The sequence below is a fragment of the Lolium perenne genome, chromosome 4, assembly GCF_019359855.2.
Source record: "Lolium perenne isolate Kyuss_39 chromosome 4, Kyuss_2.0, whole genome shotgun sequence".
Taxonomy (NCBI): Eukaryota; Viridiplantae; Streptophyta; class Magnoliopsida; order Poales; family Poaceae; genus Lolium; species Lolium perenne.
Window position 1 is genome coordinate 114066266 of NC_067247.2, and position 22224 is coordinate 114088489.

The 22224-nt window shown below is 46.6% G+C and overlaps 2 protein-coding genes across 2 annotated transcripts; both read right to left on the bottom strand.

Moving 5' to 3' along the window:
- Positions 1-815: 815 nt before the first annotated feature.
- On the bottom strand, positions 816-2349 carry LOC127347099 (uncharacterized). Its single transcript, XM_071829131.1, has 3 exons — positions 2262-2349; positions 1535-1770; positions 816-1460 (listed from the first exon to the last, which is right to left on the bottom strand). The coding sequence occupies exons 1-3, from the start codon at positions 2347-2349 to the stop codon at positions 816-818; spliced, it is 969 nt and encodes a 322-aa protein (XP_071685232.1).
- Positions 2350-3413: 1064 nt separating this feature from the next.
- LOC127347101 (F-box/kelch-repeat protein At2g43270-like) lies at positions 3414-4502 on the bottom strand. The gene has a single exon (XM_051373326.2). The coding sequence runs from the start codon at positions 4500-4502 to the stop codon at positions 3414-3416; it is 1089 nt and encodes a 362-aa protein (XP_051229286.2).
- Between the last annotated feature and the right edge of the window lie 17722 nt (positions 4503-22224).

Consider the following 22224-nt stretch of genomic DNA (forward strand, 5'->3'; position numbering starts at 1 on the left):
CAAGTTTGATGAACTTGCAGAAAATACCCATTCATATTTTCAGTCTTGCTAATCGTGATAATGCCGTGGTAGACGTTTTGGTTCATATGTCCAGAAAGATGTTATTAACAAGATTGCATTTGAGAGGCTGAATTAAGAGTTTACATAATTAATTTTGAATCTTTTTTTTGCCATTCACCTTTACTGTGAAAGAATTCTGCAGGAAGAGTCTGTTACACTCGACTAAAATCCACCTGCAATTTTTGTACTGTATTTTCAAACTCAAGAAGAGAACAGAGCGTCGCTATGCTGGTTAGATGTGCGGGAGCGAACGCCATCCACCTGGTTCGATTCTTGAGGGCACACACGGAGTTTTCTTCTATATAAAAAAATGCCAACGTTTTATTTTAACTCAGTAAGCTTTGACTGCACCTATCGGCAGTTATGTATTTTTTCTATTTCTAAATTCGAGAAGAGAGTAATGCACGCAGTTTTGTCCATTTTAGTCTAGAAAACTGACCTAAGAATGTTGACTAGGCTGGCGTGTGAAATGTATGTTCATTCTTTGGAGTACTGACAGAATGACTATCTGGCTGACACCTACAAGTTGTCATGACAAAACCACCAAATCTCACACAAGATAACTTAGACTACCGGTCTGAAAACATGCAAACAAGCTAGCTGTCCATGCATATCACAATGGACGGCAAAAGTTCTAGTCGTCAATACAGCTGGACATATTAAATAGCTAAAGATTCAGAAATACAACTAAACTCCATTACATCACAATGAACTCTCCTAGCTGGAAGCTTCAAACACACCGCCTAGCGTATCGATCAAACGTAATCGTCAGGAACACGGGACCAGGCAACAGTAAAAGTTACCTCAGCATCACCAAGGGTGCATTTCTTCTGACTTATGTTGCAAACTTGTGTCATGAAACGGACGCAAGTTTCTGCAGCGATATCACCAGATTTGGAGTAGGCTTGTATGACAAGGTCCAGCCCTCCTCGAAGTTCTACGGAAACAACTTGCCTCCACATATGTACATAACCATCATCGCCTTTCAGTATTGATTTATCCATTGAATCAAGCAGCACAATCTGGCTGGATGGAGGATCAATGTTACGAGTGATTACACCATCAGTGACCACAATTTCCCCTGATAGTGGGGAGCAAGCAACTAGGCCGCCATATTTTAAAGGCCATGACCCATCGTCCATGGTAACTTGGACACCCAAGATAGTGGCCTGGACCGTTCGTTTTACTGGCTGCGAGCGCAACTCTAGCGTGCACAAGATGTTGTTGAAGCAAAGGCTTGTAACGCTGGGACCGTATCCTCCGCTGTAACGGCGCGCATAACTGATTAACGCCCTATCTTGAGATCCTGCCGTGCCTGCTACTCTTAGTTGGATTTCGATGCCAACGTGATGCGTAAACAGGATTGCGCGGGACGGACCAATCAAGTGCAGAAAGGGATCCTGCAAGCAAATCATCAATCAGCAGCATGCAATCGAGAAATACAAAACGAAAACCAAGAAGTAGCAGTACATACACTCTGTTTAAGTTCCTGGGCCTCGCTGATATCCCGAGAGAAGAGAATGTTTCGGTTGCGATCCACCATGTCTCGTATGGCAACCACGCCATACACAGACAATGGAAACTCAAGCCCGCCATCAAGTCTTGTGAGTTTGATGGAGAGGATCTGCAAGGTTTCCGGGGTGGAAGAGAAACTGCTGTGTCGCACGCATCCAGGCGTGTAGTGTGTAAACTGCATAGAGCTGAGACGCGCTGCACCGAAGAAGAGCGAGCGTATGTTTGAAATTAGCATCCATGAAGCAGAACTAGATAAGCAGGAAATTAAGGGGATTTCATGTCATTCTAGGCGTTTACGTTGTACAAGAACATGTGAGAACATGGATTATGGTTAACGTACTTGTGGAGGGGGGGGGGGGGGGGGGGGGGGTTCAAGATAATATATAGATGTTTATGTATTGAGTGTTTATCAGATTATAATGAGCTAGCTCTGCTGGTGTTGAGGTTGTAGATAAGTTAATTCCGCACGTATGGATTGGAAGTTGAGAACTAGTAAGAGATTAGAAAACGAAGTGTATTTCTTAGCTACTCTGTATGTGACTGAAAGTACGCTGAACGTCCTGATTGTGAAATAAAACTTGATTCGCTTGGTGTGAATTAACATGCATGAACTAGCACCAGAGATAAGAAGCAAATTAAGTAGACTGATCTCTTCCTCAAGTTTGATCAAGGAAAAACTTACTCACTTGTGTCTGTGAAGGAACCACAGGTTTCCCCCCGTTTATATTCCCAAAGTCTACGATGGGCAGCAAATGTCTCCGCCTCGTCAGCCATCTCCGCCTCCTCGGCCGTCTTCTCGGCTGATTTGCCGCTGCCCACCTTGGAAGATTCTTCACCTACGCCGCTGGGATTCCTCCTGTCGTTGCGGAAAGAACGAAACCCAGACTGCTGCGCCATGGCCATGAGCATCCCAGACATCCCCCTCCCCCTCCATCTCCCTTTTCCTCGCCGGACGCCACACGCGCTTGTTTATTTCTCGCCGCCGCCGCCTAGCTAGCTTTAGCGGTTCTACCAAAGGTCCAGGTGGGATTTGAAAAAACTTTGCCCAATACGTGCTTATATAGATGCACGGATTAAGATCCAGCAAACCGAGTCCTACTAGATCCTGGAAAGAACCCAACCACTACGGAAAGTCGGAAACTAACCCAAACTTTTTCCTGACCTTTAACTGAAAACCCCCGAGACAGCAGGTACCCACGCGCAGAAACGTCTCTGCCGGCCATGGACGAAGAAGACGTGATCGGTCGGTCCGAAGCTGCGTTACTCCAGCCGGACGATGGCAGTAGACCTTGACGCTTGATGTGCTGAATTAGCCGCTTTGAGTCTAGATGAAAATGGCGAGGCATTTGGGATGTGGAAACAGCAGCCACCATTTTCATGGAAACTCAAGCAGCTGCTGAAACACTTTTTCCTCCGTTACTTCTTCCCAAGATGACAATCAAAAGTAGTCACGATCGACAGATTTTATAAAATTGGAGCGTAGGTAAACAGAACTATGCCCATCAAGTGATCTGGTTACAAAGTCTGCATGACTTTGGATTGGCCAACATTTCATTGAATCCGTCATTTGCTACTTAATTAAAGCCCGAAACAAACATACAACCACCGAAGGTTGAATGAATAAATATTCAAACCACAATACATAATGTTTTTAAACTATTACACGATCAAAGATCCACAAACCACGCCTATCGTTTTGAGAGAGAGAAAAAAAACAACTCAGGCCTATCACACTGCACTGTCTATGGCAATGAGACTCTCGATGCAAGGAACTACATCGACAAAGCAAGTGCATCGACGCACATACTTTATGGTGCTTGACCCAGGTCCATCATACTTTAGGCCATCCAAGCGAGCCACATCCTCTGTTTTCGACTTTGGAAATCATACTGGAAGACACGATGCCGATCCACCAAAAGCAACCCATGGTGTGAAATTGCTATGGTGAGGGAGGGCTCAATATGAAGGACGTATCGGCGATCCCACTGTGGGTTCACGGCGTCATTTGTCATCCACATCACCATCCGCTGCGAAGAGTCAAACTGAGCTAGGCACAATTCACCGTCTAGCACATTTAAGGTGAATTCATCGCCGTCGTCAAGACCAGGGCATGGAGGGTGCATAACAAAGCTAAATACTTCGTCTTTTAAGCAGAAGCGAAGCAATCGGCACTCCGGGGGTGGCATGAGAATAAGCTCGTCGAGGGTCCAAAAAAGAGAGCCTTGGAAGAATGTAGCGGTTTGGTAATCGGAAATAGGGTACGGTGGATCTGCAACGTTGCTCCTCCAAGCTCTGCCGGTTTCATTGATCGTACAAATCTCCATTCCAATGCGGGACAGATCCGATGGATAGGAAAAGAACCGGACAACCTTGTAGTTGTTTGTAGACGGATCGAGACCAAGGCCGACGATCGAGCGGAATATGGAGGATGGCGAGAGCATGCCGCGGGTGCTCTCGGGCAGCGTGAGAAGCTCCCTGGTGGAGGGGTTGAGGACGTGCATCTTGGTGTCCGTGGGAACTAGCACGAGTCCGTTGCAATGGCCAAGCATGTAGACTTCAACTGGAGCGGAGTCTCGTTGGAGGTCCAGCGTGTACACGAGCCTCGCGCTGTCTTGACCCTTCTGCCATCGGTATAGTCTGATTTTGTTTGGCTCTTTTTTTGCCTGTAAATCCGGGCTGATCAGGAAGGACGGGTGGCGCTGGTGGTCGGAGAATGAGCGCTGGAGGTGCGTGCTGATGAAGGATCGGCCGGAGATGGTGGCGTGCCAGGTCCTGCACACCGACTTGAACCGCAGGAGCGATCTCACCGGGAGGCGAACGAGGATCTCTGATATAAGGTCACCTGGAATCTCAGGGAGGCGGGTTGGCCTGCATAACCTCTTATGATTTGGCATAAATCCCGTCTTGTTTGTGGTCTTCATGTACATTGTAGCGTACAATGAACACAAATAAACAGTACGATTGTGCTGGAGCGCGTTGCTGGGTGCAAAGATATAGGCACGGAGATCCTAGACTGGATCGGGCTCGGTTTCGAAGTTCGAACCGGGAGATTGCTGGTTGAAATTGACAAGAGATAGAAGCTGATCATGTCTTTTGAACGGAGAAAGTACTGACGGGAGCAACTTGCATCAAAGATGGGAATCCTTGGCACTGTGAGCGGTGCTATAACCAGCCGCCGCGGTGCGATCTCCGGCGCGCGCCGCCACTGCCGAAATTGTGCAGGAACCGCCGGCAGCACCCCGGCCTTTGCCTAAACCCAGTAACGACAACCGCAGGCCCACCGTCGCGTCGCCTTACTAGTAGAGATGTCGGCCGCCACTTGGGGCCCGATTAGGTTAGTTCCATCCTTTATGGATGGCGTGGGGGATAAGCTAAACTGCAAATTCAAAGAGGTAATACTAGCAAAATCTTCAGACATTCAGTTATGACAGCTGAAGTTAACTACTCCCTCCGTCTCAGATTAACAGGCGCGTACGTAGTTTAAGAAATTGCTTTGACCATCATTTTGATCAATAAAATATGAAATATATGTCACAAAAATTATATCATTGGAAAGGATTTTTGCATACGAATCTAATGATATAGATTTTGTAGACATAAAATTTATATTTTGTTGACCAAATCAATGGTCAAAGTTTGTCTTAAACTGCGTGCGTGCCTGTTAAACCGAGACGGAGGGAGTACTTTCGGAGGAACCTCTTTACTACTATCTCAGTTATTACGGACTACACAAGCCCCCCTCAAAATTTGAGCCCAACTTTAACGATACAATTAACTAACAAAATATATTTTATTTATCATAAAAATTATATTGATGGAAACTTCTTTTATAAATGAATCCAATGGTATAATTTATGTAATATACAATTTATAGGCAATCGAGTTAAGGGTTTACAAAACCAGTATTTTGTGAGCCAGAGCAACGGCGACTAGGGTTTAAACCTAAAAGAAAAAATCAATAAGGTTTATATGCTCAGATCCGAGCTAAATAGCCTCGACTGATGACAAACAAGTAAGCAAGTGACGAAAAGTAAACTGAACTCAAAAGTGACATTGCCTGATTTCAAATAGGCACAATTGCTTCAGTTTTGGACATCCGATCAAGGATGAGCGGCTCTCCTGCTTCATCTTTGCCACAAACCGGTAAGTTGCTTTTTGGTTCGTTGGATCATGCACAAACGACTACGAATGAATACGATGCATGGTAAAAAGTGTTGGATAATTAGGCACAATTTCCATGATTAATTCCAGAATATAAAGCATGACGAAAGTAACTACTAACATGTGAAACTCGAACATACTAGATGCAGTGATCAACATGAACAGTAGCAGAGCAAACGGTACAACATCCATCGCTAAACAGATCGAGATATGTCGCACGTACCGATCTGGTGGAGGTGGCGGTGGAGGTGTAGCAGACGATGTCGCAGCAGTAACGTTGTTGATGACAACGTTGTTGACGACGGGGACGACGGGTCGAAGTAGATGACGTTGAAGACGACGGTAGGCAGCACCGCCCGACTTGGACGGAAGGCGACCCGTGATGAAGAGCTTGAGCAGTCGCGCAAAGCGCTTCCCAAAAACCTAATTCGCCCTCTCCCGTACAGGATCGCAAGGACGAGCGGTTCCGGAGACCTGCTCTCCCGTTCGCCGATGCACGTCGGCTCGCGGGATGGAGTAGGCTACGATGGCGGCGCAAGCAGAGAGAGGTGGAAACCCTAACTCGTGTATTAGATATATTTCTGCGGTAGCCGGGCAGGAGATTATATAGGCTCGGGAAACCCTAGGAACATGGGCCACGCCCACGTCGCACGAACGTTTCGAGTCGGTTACAGATAGCCCACGATCCGGGAGCGACCGAACCGACTAACTGCGACGCGTCCGTCTAGGACTCTGTTCGTTTTCCTGAGCTGCAAAAAGTAAGGAAAGTCTCGGCTCGAGGCTCAATCCACTCACCACGAGCGCGGCGCGCGTCGTGTCGTGTCGTGACGTGACGTGACGTGTCGAGACGAGCGAGCGAGGAGGAGGAGGAGCGCGCGTGTAACACTCCTATTCTCACTCACTTACTAGTGGTGGAACAACCCACCTTATAAGGTGGTCTAACTTCCTCCCAACTTTCCATGTGGGACTAAACTTCCCACCTCTTGCCACTCCCTAGTGAGCTGCCACCAACTTGGGCTCAAACTCACAAGGCTGCCACTATGTGGGCTTTGAGATTTATAGGAAAAACTGAAATCTAATTTGGGCCACTAAAAATGGGCCCAATATTTCAACAATCCCCCACCAGATCTCAAATCCCCATTTAGAGATTTACCAATACTCGCTGCTTGTTTATATACCAGTGTTTCAGCGGAGACTGTTAAGTTGAACTTCCGCCTAGAACCTTAAGCTACATCCACTCACACTTGAACAATGGACTAAGCCTTGAATTGCAAGTTTTGCGTGAACAGGGTTTCACTCAAAGTCATGACCAGTACATGGCTGCCAGTAGCCTACCCCGCGGGTGAAGCATATGCGTCATACTTCATGGTCTCTTCATGAGTTTACTAGAGATCACCCAAATCTCATAGATTGCGACGTTTAACAATCGGACTCATATAGGTGTGTTATTTCAAGAATGCTCAGAGGACAGCATCTTTGCTAAAATAGCCAACATAAACACATTAAGGCTTGTTGCCAACCTGCCTTACAAAGAATCGAGAGTTGTGCATCTTCACATAGAGAGGGTTACATAATACTCTCCTCAATTAAACCACTAGTTTGTTCTTCCCAGGTCCTAATTCACGGGATCTCCGATCACAAAGGTTGGGTTACCACTATGGCGTAACATCAACGGGTCTCAAACCCATCTCCCTCGATGCACTTTCTATCACATTACGTGATAGTCCCTTTGTAAAGGGATTTGCCAGTTTTTGTCTGTTTGAATATATGTAACAGTTTATTACTCCGGAGTTTCGCAATTTCCTGACAGACTTCAAACGTCTCTTGACGTGTCTTGATGACTTCGCGTTATCCTTAGAATTGTTCACTTTGACAATTACAGTTTGATTGTCACAATTCAAAAGGATTGCCGGAACAGGTTTTTCAACCACAGGCAAGTCCATCAAGAGCTCACGCAACCATTCTGATTCAACAGTGGTTGTGTCTAAAGCAGTAAGTTCTGCTTCCATAGTTGACCTCGTCAATATGGTTTGCTTACAAGATCTCCATGACACTGCGCCACCTCCAAAGGTAAATACATACCCACTTGTGGCGTACAGATCAGCTACATCTGAGATCCAATTCGAATCACTATATCCTTCAAGCACGGTGGGTGCCCTGAATAGTGAATCCCATAACTCATTGTACCACATAGGTAGCGCATGACCCTATCAAGTGCATGCCAATGATAAGTACCCGGGTTTGACATGAACCTACTCAACTTGCTAACAGCAAAAGAGATGTCGGGTCTAGTCGCGCTCGCTAAGTACATGAGTGAGCCAACGATCTGAGAATATCTCAATTGATCTATGGCAATCCTCCGGTTCTTGCGTAGTGTCACACTGGGATCATAAGGTGTTGAAGAAGGCTTGCTATCAATATAGCCGAACCGGCTCAAGATCTTCTCAACATAATGGGATTGCGTTAGAGTAATCCCACTCTCGTTCTTAATCAGCTTGATGTTCAGAATCACATCAGCTTCTCCCAGATCTTTCATATCAAAGCTCTTTGACAAGAAAGACTTGACCTCGTGTATTACTTTCATGTTTGTACCAAAGATCAGAATATCATCCACATACAAACATAGTATAACACCTTCGCCCCCACCATGGCGATAGTAAACGCACTTGTCAGCCTCATTGACAACAAAGCCTACAGAAGTCAAAGTTCTGTCAAACTTCTCATGCCATTGCTTAGGTGCTTGTTTCAGGCCATATAAAGATTTCAGCAACTTGCACACCTTTCTCTCTGCACCTTTTACTACAAACCCATCAGGCTGATCCATATAGATTTCCTCTTCCAACTCTCCATTAAGGAAAGCTGTCTTTACGTCCATTTGATGAACGATAAGACCATAGGAGGCAGCCATGGATAGTAGTACTCGAATGGTGGTAAGTCTAGCGACAGGTGAATAGGTGTCGAAGTAATCTTCGCCTTCTCTCTGTGTGTAGCCTTTCGCTACAAGCCGCGCCTTGTACTTTTCAATAGTACCATCAGGTCTTAGCTTCTTCTTGAACACCCATTTGCAGCCTACAGGCTTTGCATCCGTGGGGTCGTTCTGACAACTCCCAAGTTCCATTAGAATGAATCGAGTCCATCTCATTTTGGACAGCTTCTTTCCAGTCATCTGCATCTGGAGATGCATATGCCTCTGCAATGGACGTGGGAGTATCATCCACAAGGTACACAATGAAATCATCACCAAAGGATTTTTCAATCCTCCGTCTCTTGCTCCGTTTAGGAGCTTCATTGTCATCCTTCTCAATGACAATCTCATGTGATTGTTCAAAATACTCATTAGATGTACTAGATTCAGGAACTATCTCAGTAGAAATTCTAGCAATGCTATGCATATCTTTCATAGGAAACATATTCTCAAAGAATGTTGCATCACGAGATTCCATAATAGTATCAACATGCATATCGTGTACTTCAGTATTGAACTACTAAAAATCTATAGCCTACACTCCGCGGAGCATAACCTAGAAAGATACAATCCACTGTCTTTGGTCCGAGTTTGCGCTTCTTAGTAATTGGAATATTGACTTTCGCCAAACATCCCCATGTGCGCAAATACGAAAGTGATGGTTTTCTCCCAGACCACTCCTCGTAAGGGGTTTTATCTTTATTCTTGTTAGGAACTCTATTCAGGACATGACATGAAGTCAATAAAGCCTCCCCCCACCATGCCTTTGATAAACCAGCAGTGGCTAACATGGAATTCACCAAGTCAGTCAGCGTGCGGTTTTTCCTCTCGGCAACCCCGTTTGATTGGGGCGAATAGGGAGGCGTCCTCTCATGAATAATGCCATGTTCCTCACAGAATTCATCAAAGATTTTAGGAAAATATTCGCCACCACGATCCGACCTAAGACGCTTGATCTTTCTCTCTAGTTGATTTTCAACTTCAGCCTTATAAATTTTAAAGTAGTCTAAAGCTTCATCTTTAGTTCGCAACAAATAAACATAGCAAAATCTAGTCGCATCATCAATCAATGTCATGAAATATCTCTTTCCACCTTTTGTCAACACACCATTCATCTCGCATAGATCAGAATGTATGAGTTCTAGAGGTGCCAAGTTTCTCTCCTCGGCCGCCTTGTGAGGCTTCCGAGGTTGCTTTGATTGCACACAACTATGGCACTTAGAACCTTTGGCAATGGTGAAATTCGGAATTAAACTTAAACTGGATAGCCGAGACATTAAACCAAAATTAATGTGACATAAACGAGAATGCCAAACACTGGTATCATCACTAACATTGCCACATATATGGTTCACAGACTTATTACTGAAATCAGAAAGCGAAAAGCGGAACAAGCCTCCGCACTCATAGCCTTTACCAATAAATTGTCCAAACTTGGAAACAACTACTTTATTCGACTCTAAAACAACCTTAAACCCATCTCTGCATAGAAGGGAGCCGCTAACGAGATTCTTGTTCATAGTAGGGACATGCTGCACGTTCCTCAGCTGCACGATCTTCCCCGAAGTGAACTTCAGATCTACCGTGCCAACACCACGAACAGAAGCATGTGACCCATTCCCCATCAAGACGGAAGAATCCCGGGCGACCTGGTAAGAAGTGAACATGGATATGTCAGCACACACATGAACATTAGCACCTGTATCAATCCACCAACATGGAGATTGAAGTACCGAAAGAACAGTAAAGAGATTACCGTACCCATCAGCATTGCTAGCGGTCACCGTGTTGACTTGCCTCGCCTTTTTCTTGCGGTCTGCCCTCTCTGGACAGTCCTTAGAAAAGTGGCCAGTCTCTCCACATGTAAAGCAGCTCAGATCTGCTTTGTTTATCATCTTCTTCTTCTTGAAGGTTGTAGTCTTCATAGGCTTATTGAAGGAGGGCTTGTTATTCCCTTTGTTCTTGCTGTAGGGTTTCTTCTGCACCATGTTGGCGCTAGATCGACCCTCTCCTTTCTCGCATTATCCTTAGCCCGAGCTTTCTCCTCAACATCAAGAGATGCTATCAGATTTTCAACTGATATCTCCTGTCTCTTGTGTTTGAGAGTTGTGGCAAAGTTCCTCCATGAAGGGGGCAACTTAGCGATGATGCATCCAGCCACAAACTTGTCAGGTAAGGCACACTTAAGGAGCTCAAGCTCTTTCGCAATGCACTGTATCTCATGAGCTTGTTCGACTACGTAACGGTTGTTAACCATCCTGATGTCATGGAAGTTCTCCATGATGTACGATTCATCGCCTGCATCGGTTGCACCGAACTTAGCATTCAGTGCCTCCCAGAGCTCTTTACCATCTGTTATGTGCATGTACACATCACACAGACGATCAGCAAGAATGCTCAGAACGCATCCGACAAAGAGAGTATTGTTTTCCTTGAACTTGTTCTGATCTTGATCAGATATAGTTCCTTCAGGTAAACTATCAGTAACATCGAACACTTTCAGATGAGTAAGCCAGAGCATGGCCTTATACTGCCATCTCTTAAAGTGCACACCGGTAAACTTATCCGGCCTCAGTGCATCGGAGAAACCAGCCATTGTTAACTCAGGAAATTGCCTACAATTAGGTTTTTGGATTGTTGGATAATTAGGCACAATTTCCATGATTAATTCCAGAATATAAAGCATGACGAAAGTAACTACTAACATGTGAAACTCGAACATACTAGATGCAGTGATCAACATGAACAGTAGCAGAGCAAACGGTACAACATCCATCGCTAAACAGATCGAGATATGTCGCACGTACCGATCTGGTGGAGGTGGCGGTGGAGGTGTAGCAGACGATGTCGCAGCAGTAACGTTGTTGATGACAACGTTGTTGACGACGGGGACGACGGGTCGAAGTAGATGACGTTGAAGACGACGGTAGGCAGCACCGCCCGACTTGGACGGAAGGCGACCCGTGATGAAGAGCTTGAGCAGTCGCGCAAAGCGCTTCCCAAAAACCTAATTCGCCCTCTCCCGTACAGGATCGCAAGGACGAGCGGTTCCGGAGACCTGCTCTCCCGTTCGCCGATGCACGTCGGCTCGCGGGATGGAGTAGGCTACGATGGCGGCGCAAGCAGAGAGAGGTGGAAACCCTAACTCGTGTATTAGATATATTTCTGCGGTAGCCGGGCAGGAGATTATATAGGCTCTGGAAACCCTAGGAACGTGGGCCACGCCCACGTCGCACGAACGTTTCGAGTCGGTTAAAGTCTCGGCTCGAAGCTCAATCCACTCACCACGAGCGCGGCGCGCGTCGTGACGTGACGTGTCGTGTCGTGTCGAGTCGAGTCGAGTCGAGACGAGACGAGCGAGCGAGGAGGAGGAGGAGCGCGCGTGTAACACTCCTATTCTCACTCACTTACTAGTGGTGGAACAACCCACCTTATAAGGTGGTCTAACTTCCTCCCAACTTTCCATGTGGGACTAAACTTCCCACCTCTTGCCACTCCCTAGTGAGCTGCCACCAACTTGGGCTCAAACTCACAAGGCTGCCACTATGTGGGCTTTGAGATTTATAGGAAAAACTGAAATCTAATTTGGGCCACTAAAAATGGGCCAATATTTCAACAAAAAGGACATGAGAGCGAGATCGAGGGAGTGTACCGTGGCGTCCATCATGGGGGTGGCTTGCATCATTTCGCATACAAGTTGTAAGGCACCGACATGTGCTCCAGCGGCACCGCCTGAGTCTTGCGCACGGGGCCTACGTGCAGTTCAAGTCCAGATCTAGGGCACGAGCTCCGCTGTACGGCCCGGCAAAACGAGACAGCGCGTGAACCTGCATACCAGGGGAGGGCGTTGCTGGCGACAAATTTGATGATCGCCGTTGCAAAGGCGGCTATGCCAGCTAGGAACTTACAGAGCTCAACAACGAGGCCTGTGAAGCATGGTCGGTGATCCCCTCTTGCTTGATGAGGAGCATAGCCTTCGCCATGACAGGCGCTAGCCTCACACTGGTGTTGGCTTTGGCGCGAATATCCAATGCCACCAACACGGCCATCCTCGTGACGGCATCGATGGCTTGCTGGGCTTCCCTCATCCTTGTGTTGGCGCGCCGGTCCTGTCGCTTCTTGGCCTAGACGAGCTTCTCCTTCTTCGTCAACATCTTCTTTGGCACCTTGGAGGCGGCACGCTTTGAACTAGTTGTAGGTGCGGTATCTTGGCTGGTTGGGGCGGTATTTCTGCTGGCTTCGTCGGCGAGGGTGTCCATACGGTATCTTGGGGTGGCGGGAGTGGAAGTGGCTTCTGCTTCACTGGCGGGCGAACCACGTATGAAGAAGAAGAGATTGCGTGCGGACTCGTCCCGCGTCCTCGCAGACACATTCCAACCCTAAATTTAGGCCGCATTTACATCCCCTGGAACACCCTAATCACTTTACGTCAAATTAATGATTTGAGGCTGAACGCATTTTTAACCTTTTTTTTGCGAAACATAGTACATACGTAGACGCTCACAAAAACGTCGAACTGCACATAACCAAACCAAAACCGAAACCAAACCAGAAAAAACCTAACCGAAACCAAATTTCAGTTTTTATGGTTTTATGGTTAGGTTTCAGTTAGCAAAAGTGCTAACCATTTAGTTAATTCGGTCAATTCGGTCAAAAACCGAGAAAACTTCTCCATCAGTGAGTTGCAATGGGAGAATCTCAACATCCTCTGGTAGAATCTGTGCAATCCAAGCCTTCTGGGACATCATCCACCTGCAACTGCTTTCTCTCTTGCAGCTCTTTCATAGCAATGGCCTTTATGTTTGGAGTGAAAGTATAGAGATGGTAAACCTAGAGGGGGGGTGAATAGGTTTCTACAAATTTTAATTCTTTCTTTGCAATATTAGGCTTTGCGGAATATAAAGATGAGCCTAATGCAAACTAGGTGAGGCAACCTATATGAGGATACAACTAACTCAAGCACGAAGGCTCTCACAGGCAGTTTAAATCACAAGTAAGGAGTTCGGTTAGAGATAACCGATAGCACGCGGAGACGAGGATGTATTCCCGTGTTCCCTTGCTTTGCAACAAGGTACGTCACGTTTGGAGGAGTGGAGGTCCCACGAAGGATTCCCCGCGCCACGAAGGCTCACCCTATTCTCCGGAGCCTATCCCACGAAGGAATAGCTCACTCACTTGTGGTAGACTTTGAGGTAGCCTCCAAACCTTCACAATCTTGCCCGGAGCAAATCCACAGCCCGGATGCTTCCGAACTCCTCTTGCCCACCTAGGGTTTCCAAGGAACCCTAGGAAGCAAGCTTCTCAATGAATACAAGGGGGAATGAGATTTGGCTTGGTAGAACGGTAGATCGGGTCCTCCTCTAGTGATTCCCCGGAGGGATTTGAGTTTGGGTGGAGGAGGAGGGAGATCTGAGGCTTTTGGTGTTTCTAGCAATGGAGTAGGAGAGAGAGAGCTCAAGAACAGTTTATAGTATGTTGCCTAACCCTTCCAAGGTAGAAGAAGGGGTATTTATAGTGTTCTTCAAAATCTGGCCGTTGCCACTTGCCACCTCAGCATTCTTCCCGACAAACCCGGTCAGACCGGACCACAGACCGGATAGCCCGGTCGTGAGGCCGGTCAGACCGGACTGGTGACTGGAGCACCTTTGCGTCGTCCTGGCGCTTCTCCGGTTGGTGCCCGGTTGCTGCCCGGTTTCCGAGCGGTCGACCGGACGTGGTGCCGGAACCGCCGGTCAGGAGCCCGGTCGACCGGGCCACAGACCGGACCTGCTGGTCCTCCTGTGGAGCCCGGTTTCCGACCGGTCGACCGGCCTGTACGCCGGACTGGCCGGTTGCTGGCCCGGTTGGACCGGGCAGGTGACCGGATTTCTCCTGTAACCCCTTTTTGATTGTTGTTGAAATGGGGGGTCACATTTAGCCTTCTTGTTCCATTGATACACCTTTATACCTCTTTGGCTAATATCTGGGAATCATCTAGCAGTCATGTATTAGTCCAAATACACTAGCACGGTGTCATTGTTACCAAAATAATGGATAAGGGTAAAATACCCTTACAATCTCCCCCTTTTTGGTATACGATGACAAACCGAGCTAGAGTCACAAATAGATATTATGATAAGCTCTAAACCTTGATTCCATATAAGATATTACGAAAGCTCCCCCATAATGTGTGCACTTGGAGAATTTGCGTTTGAATGCAAAGTGCACCATTTGTGAAACATGAGAAGCTCCCCCAATATCTTTAGGAAACAAGCATGGTATGGAGATGTGCATATCAAGATATATAAGCATAGCACACATAATCATCCTAACATAGAGTAGCACACATAATAGTCGTCCATACACATCCATACATGAATTGTTGGAAATAGCAAATGGTTCTTGAAAAACTCAAAGTAAACAAGCACAAGCCATATAAAATCCAAATAAGGCAACTCCCATGGCTTGTGGCATTATTCAAAGAACCCCGTGGTCCTAGACTCTACTCTCTTCTCCCCCTTTGGCATCGGAACACCAAAAAGGCGAAGAAAAGAGGAGAGATGCTAGCGCACCCATCAGTAGTGACCAAACCCAAGGGAGGAGGAGCTCTCGCGTGCATCATCATCAGCCGCATCATCATCATCACCCGCATCATCATCAGCATCCTCAGCAGCATCAGCAGTAGGAGAGGGAGCACGAGCAGCCCTAGTAGGAAGAGCACCATGAGCGTACACGGAGTAGTCGAAGTTCTGAAGCATCTCATCGGTAAGAAGAGGCATCTCCCACTGAGGAGCTACCACAGGCTCCATCTCAGGTCCAGGAGGAGGAACAGGGTGGTTCCTTGAGGCCATGAATTCATTCTGGCGCCTCCGTGTCTCCTGAGTCATAGAAAGAGTCTGATGTGCAACATCACTGCTGTTCTTGCACATTTGGAACATGCATGTGAAGAAACGAGCAGCCCCATGCTCGGAGCGCCGAGAGTGACTGGAGCTAGCATCATGATCATGGTGTGCCTTTGAGCGGCGCTCAGCGGTGGGCATCATGGAGGGAACGTCTGGACGAGTGGCCTCCTGAATGGGAAACCTGAAAAGGTCCATGATGACTCTTTCACCACGAACGTTCCGAGGAGCGGGAACAAGGTAGTTGATGAGCCGCTGAACATACTGGGCGTAGTTAGGAGTCATGCGGTCCAGAACGGCTCTCTTCAGTTCACAGTAGATGAGATCACAGCCATCAATCTTCCTTACCCTGTCAGGATGGCAATAGTACATCAAGTTGAGGTGATAGTTCCGGACTTCACTGTGGTCGCCAGACTTGCTGATGAGGTTCTCACGGAACAGCTTGGCAAGTACCAGATAGGAGTAGTACATCCCAGAGATAGTGGGAGGTCCAGGTGTGGGGTTCGCAGGATAGCAGAAAGAGATGTCACCCTTTGTAAGCCTGGACCGTGAATGAATCTTGTATCCTGGATTACTGTCATCACCACAACCCATGGCTGCACGGAACTGAGAGTAGGAGCATGAGTACTTCGTCTTGCCGGTCATCCAGGTGAGGGTGCGGTCCTCATCATCATGGAAGAAGACGGTGCAGTGAAACTGGCGGACAAGGAGGGGACAAAAGGTAGGATCATCTTGGGTATCATCCGGCTTGAGACACACAAGATCATACAATCCCAGACCCTTCAAGGTTTGAACCACAAAACGATACTTTGTGGCTTCATGCAGGGCAAGCTCGTCAGGATTGATGGCCTTGGGTGATACAATATTACCATGCTTCATGAACTCATGAGAATCATAGAAACCCTCCCAGAGGGCTGCTTGTGTGTTGGTCCAGAAGGCCTTGTCCGAACGAGTGTAAGTTGGCTTCTCAAAGCGATAAGGATTCAGTGTCCTCCATTCCTGCCACTCAAGACGGTTTGCAAGCCCAACATTGATGGTTGGCACTACCTCATCATCCTCGTGGACAACTTGCTTATCCTTGTGCTTGGTAGCAACAGACTTGGTTCGACCCCGAGCTGAGCTGCCAATGTCAGTATCCTGCTGAACTTGAGGAGGAACGCGGCTACTAGAACGACGAGGAGGATCAGTCCTTCCTCTCTTGGGAGCACTGCCACGTGGTGGCTCACCACTCCAACTACCTGTGAATGAGAGAATATAGCAAGGATAGCAGTGGGGTAAGTGTACATGTCATCAGTAAGAGAGAAACCAAGAGAGCATAGCATATATTCAAGTGTAGTGATGAAATTGTGCGAAAACTGGGCAGCTCGGCGCAGAGGCCGGTCAAACCGGACAGCAGACCGGACTGGCCGGTTTCTGACCGATTGACCGGGCCCTGAACCGGGCCGGCCGGTTGAGCGGCCGGTCGACCGGGCGGGTGACCGGGTATGTCGAGTTGTGATGATGTGCCCAGATTTTCTACCACAAAACCATGCAAAAGCTCATAAACTTGAATATAGACTATAGCAATGTAGTGGAGAAGTGCATTGTGGTGTGAGACACTCTAAAGGCATGAGGACTTTACAAACCCTAACCCTAACCCTAAGTTTTCTCAATCTTTCCTCAATATGTGACAATGGGAGAGGGAAAGCAAGAGGGAGAGGGATAGAGAGAAAGATTTACCCGAAGACATTGTCCTCTTTGCCCAAGGGAGCAAGAAGAACTCGTGGAAAAGCCTTGAGGACCAAATCCCCAAGATCTCCCAAAATAGCTTGAGAGGGACCAAATCCTTGGGTGAAGATGCTTGAGAGGGCCCGATCTATGTTTGTGTGAAGTTTGGGGAGAAGCTAGTGGTGGGAAGTGCCTAGGATGTGGTGGAGATGGTCAGGGCGCCGGCCATGGAGGTTGGAGATTGGGGAACAATGGGGAAGAAGACCCCAAGGGGTATCCCTTCCCCAATATATAGGTGGCGGCGCGACCGGTCGAGAGTCCGGTCAGACCGGGCTGGTGACCGGCTGACCCGGCCCAGAAGCCGGTCGACCGGTCGGAAACCGGACCGTCCGGTCAGGGACCCGGTCCAACCGGACCAGGGACCGGCCAGCCCAGAATTTCCTAATTTTGCCTCGTTTTTGCCCCTATGCTTTGTGTAATGTGTGTGAGTGCTCAAATGATGACATGTACATATAGATAGATAGATGATGATGAGATGAGCATAGACATGGGGTTGGAAACACAAAGTTCTCTAGGCATACCCATTGGAGAGAAAATCCAAACAAGATGTGAATAGCAACAATGGGCATGATTCGAAGTGTATATCAAGAATCATAAGTCATCTTTGGAATAATTTTTGCAATAAGATCATTTGGCCTTATATAGTCAAATCAATTTGTAATGAAGGCTCAATGAGGGGCGGGGGATTACTCCCCCTATGTGAAAGCGCAAATGTCATGTGACCGCGAAGAGACATGCTTGGGTCCATATAATGACATTGGGTCTATTTATGTTGCACGCATAGGTATGCATCATACCAAGACATGGTAAGATGACTATCCCCATATGTGCTATGCCTCTAAGCTAGATAGCAAGATAAATGCAAGAATATAGTGCAAGAAGTTAATCAATCCAAGTTTTTAGGATCAAGAATACCAAGTTCTCCTCTCAAGTTAACAAAGCGGGCTTCATCCAAAGGCTTAGTGAAAATATCCGCCAATTGGTAGGTTGTTCCCACATGAGTGAGATCAATATCCTTATTGGCAACATGATCACGTAGGAAGTGATGGCGAATGTCAATATGTTTGGTGCGACAATGTTGAACCGGGTTGTTGGCGATCTTTATTTCATTGTCACAAAGAAGAGGCACCGTACCAAGAGACACACCATAGTCTTTCAAGGTTTGCTTCATCCATAACAATTGAGTGCAACAAGATGCCGCGGATATGTATTCGGCTTCGGCGGTGGATAGGGCGGTGGAGTTTTGTTTCTTGGATGACCAACTCACCAATGACCGGCCAATAAATTGGCAAGCCCCGGAGGTAGACTTCCGATCAACCTTATCACCGGCCCAATCGGAATCCGAATAGCCAATGAGTTCAAAGGTTGGCCCCTTTGGATACCATAGCCCGAGAGTAGGAGTGAGAACAAGGTATCTTAGTATCCGTTTGACCGCCACTAAATGGCTCTCCTAGGGAGCGGATTGAAAACGAGCACACATCCCTACACTTAGCATGATATCCGGCCTAGAGGCACAAAGGTAGAGCAAGGATCCTATCATGGAGCGGTATACCTTTATGTCCACATCCTTCTCACCGTCACATGAACCAAGTTGCCCCTTTACGGGCATGGGTGTCTTCATTGGACTCGCATTGGTCATGTTGAATTTCTTGAGCATGTCCTTCACATATTTTTCTTGAGAGATGAAGGTGCCTTTTGCAAGTTGCCTCACTTGGAAGCCTAGGAAGAACTTCAACTCTCCCATCATGGACATCTCAAATTTCCTAGTCATCAATAGCTCAAAAGCTTTGTTATGATTGGGGTTAGTTCCACCAAAGATAATATCATCAACATATATTTGACATATAAAGAGGCCACCCCCTTTAACCCGCTTGGTGAAAAGGGTGGAATCGACCGTACCCATGCAAAACCCATCATGTAGTAAGAAATCCCTAAGGAACTCATACCAATCACGTGGAGCTTGCTTGAGACCGTAGAGTGCCTTATGGAGTAAATACACGTGGTTGGGTCGGCATGGGTCTTCGAAACCCGGGGGTTGCGCCACATATGCGGTTTCTTTTAGGGGACCATTCAAAAATGCACTTTTCACATCCATTTGATATAATTTGAAATTGTGGAAAGATGCAAATGCAAGCAAAAGAAGAATAGCTTCAAGACGGGCTACCGGCGCAAAGGTATCCTCAAAATCCATACCTTCTATTTGGGCAAACCCTTGCGCCACTAACCTTGCTTTGTTTCGTATAACAATGCCATTCTCATCTTGCTTGTTCTTGAATACCCATTTGGTCCCAATGACATTGATGCGATGATCCTTGGGTCTCTCAACTAGAGACCATACTTCATTGCGAGTGAAACACTCCAATTCTTCTTGCATGGCAATTACCCAATCCGGATCGACCAAGGCTTCATGTACCTTGAGTGGTTCAAAACTAGACACAAAAGCATGATGTTGACAATAAGTGATAAGTAATGCATGGTGTCTACGAGTTACCACTCCTCTTGAGATGCTACCAAGAACTTGATCCACTTTCATGTCGCTTGCCCTTGTAGCGGCCTTGATCTTCCGAACGGTTCCTTCATGATCAATGAATTCATCTCTTGCTAGTACTTGATCATGAGGGACCATTTGAGCTTGATCATGAGTTGAGGATGTTTCTTGATCGTCATCATGATCTTGCTCCATGGAATGAGGATCTTCTTCTTGTTCTTCGGATTGTGACTCATCTTGAGTAGAGGATGGTTCTTGAGTTGCACTTGATGGATCGGTTTGAGTTGAGCTAGGCTCCACTAGTGGCGTGCTTGAAACATCTACTCCATCATCTTGATCATCATTATGAATCTCCATGGGCCGGATGTGTCCAATGCCCATATGCTTGATGGCACTAGATGGATCATCATCATTACCTGCAACACATGGAACAACTTGCTCCACTTGGGAGCCATTATCCTCCAAGAACACCACATCACAAGATACTTCAATAGTCTCGGAGGACCGGTTGTAGTATCTATAGGCGTGAGAGTTCTCCGCATATCCAACAAATATACCCTCTATGGATCTAGATTCAAATTTACCGAGCTTTCCTTTGTTGTTCTTAACAAGACATTTGCATCCAAAGACACGAATATATGTGACATTAGGCTTGTTACCGGTAAGGAGCTCGTATGGAGTTTTGTTGTGAAGGGGACGGAGAAAGAGCCGGTTGGAGTAGTGGACGGCCGTAGAGATGGCTTCTCCCCAAAAGTTGTGGGGTGAGTTGAATTCACTCAACATGGTTCTTGCCATCTCAATGATAGTCCGGTTCTTCCTTTCAACAACACCGTTTTGTTGAGGGGTGTATGGCGCCGAAAACTCATGCTTGATGCCCTCATCATCAACAAACTCTTGCATAGTGTAGTTCTTGAACTCGGTGCCATTGTCGGTCCTAATTGCCTTGATCTCGGATTCATACATACGTTGAGCTTTCTTGGCGAAGGTGATGAACTCTCTATGGGTCTCGTCCTTAGACTTAAGGAGAAAAACCCAAGAGTATCTTGAGTAATCATCAACAATGACAAGTCCATACTTGCTCCCACCAAGAGTATCATAATGTGATGGCCCAAAGAGATCCAAATGAAGGAGCTCCAAAGGCCTAGATGTGGTAACAATACTCTTGATGGGATGCTTCTTCTTGAGTTGGTTTCCGGCTACACATGCACTACAAACACGATCTTTCTCAAAAGAAACGCCGGTTAGTCCCTCAATATGCTCACCCTTTAGGAGTTGTTTAAGATTCCTCATGTTAACATGACCAAGGCGGCGATGCCACAACCAACCTTCGTCATGCTTGGCCGCCATTAGACATGTGGAGAAGGAGGGGCTCTCTTTCGAGAGGTCAACCACGTAAAGGTTGTTCTCCACATATCCAACAAGGACCAATTTGAGATTATCACTCCTAAAGACTTGCACATAATATTTAGTGAAATATGAATTGTAACCGGCATCGGCAAGATGATATATAGAAAGTAAATTATAGCCAAGGTGTTCAACAAGCATAACCGTCTCAAGGCACAAGTCCTTAGAGATTGCTACCTTGCCATACCCAAGTACCTTTCCCTTTGAGTTGTCACCAAAGGTAATGCTTGACTTCTTGTTGATATCTTCAATGAATTGATCAAGCACACCTTTTCCTCCGGTCATATGATTGGTGCATCCACTATCAAACACCCATTTTGGACCACCGGAGGAATATCCCTACAAAATCAAGTAGAGGATTTAGGAACCCATCGATTAATGGGTTCCTTTGCAATGGCAACAATATCTTTTGGTACCCAAATTGAGTACTCTCTATAAGCATAGCCATTAGGAGGGCCAACATAGTTAGCATAAACATCACCATAATAATCAACAAATAATGCATAGTGATTGTTTGGCCCCGTGCGGTCACCACTAGTGGCTTTGCCCCTTGAGGCTTTGCCATTATTAGTGACCTTCTTGTTCTTATCTTGAGCGGGTTTCTCCTTGTTGTAGTTCTTCTTCTTGTGAGACTTGGGACCGTATCCAAGTCCAAACTTTTGATGGTTTGACCTTTGCTTACTCAAGAGGTCATCCAATCCCATCTTGTTCTTGGCGGTGGTGAACTTTGCAAGTTCCTTTGTTAACCTAACATTTTCCTCAAGAATAGATGCATGCTCACAAGAGGATTCATTAGGATGATAGTCGAGACCATATTTAGTCACCAAGGATTCAAGATATGTATTGGTCTCAATATGCAAAGAGAGTTCCTCTTGTAAACGAACATGTTCCTCAACAAGCTTAGCATGCTCATTAGTAAAAGATGTAGGGGAACTAGCATGCTTTTCAACAACAATGGGATCCTTCATTGATTCAAGTGCTTTCAT

Coding starts and splice junctions, on each gene's coding strand:
- LOC127347099 (XM_071829131.1), bottom strand. CDS start 2,349: ATGGCTGACGAGGCGGAGACATTTGCTGCCCATCGTAGACTTTGGGAA. Junction 1,771..2,261: donor TGGTTCCTTCACAGACACAA/GTGAGTAAGTTT, acceptor TCTTCGGTGCAG/CGCGTCTCAGCTCTATGCAG. Junction 1,461..1,534: donor CCCAGGAACTTAAACAGAGT/GTATGTACTGCT, acceptor ATTTGCTTGCAG/GATCCCTTTCTGCACTTGAT.
- LOC127347101 (XM_051373326.2), bottom strand. CDS start 4,502: ATGTACATGAAGACCACAAACAAGACGGGATTTATGCCAAATCATAAG.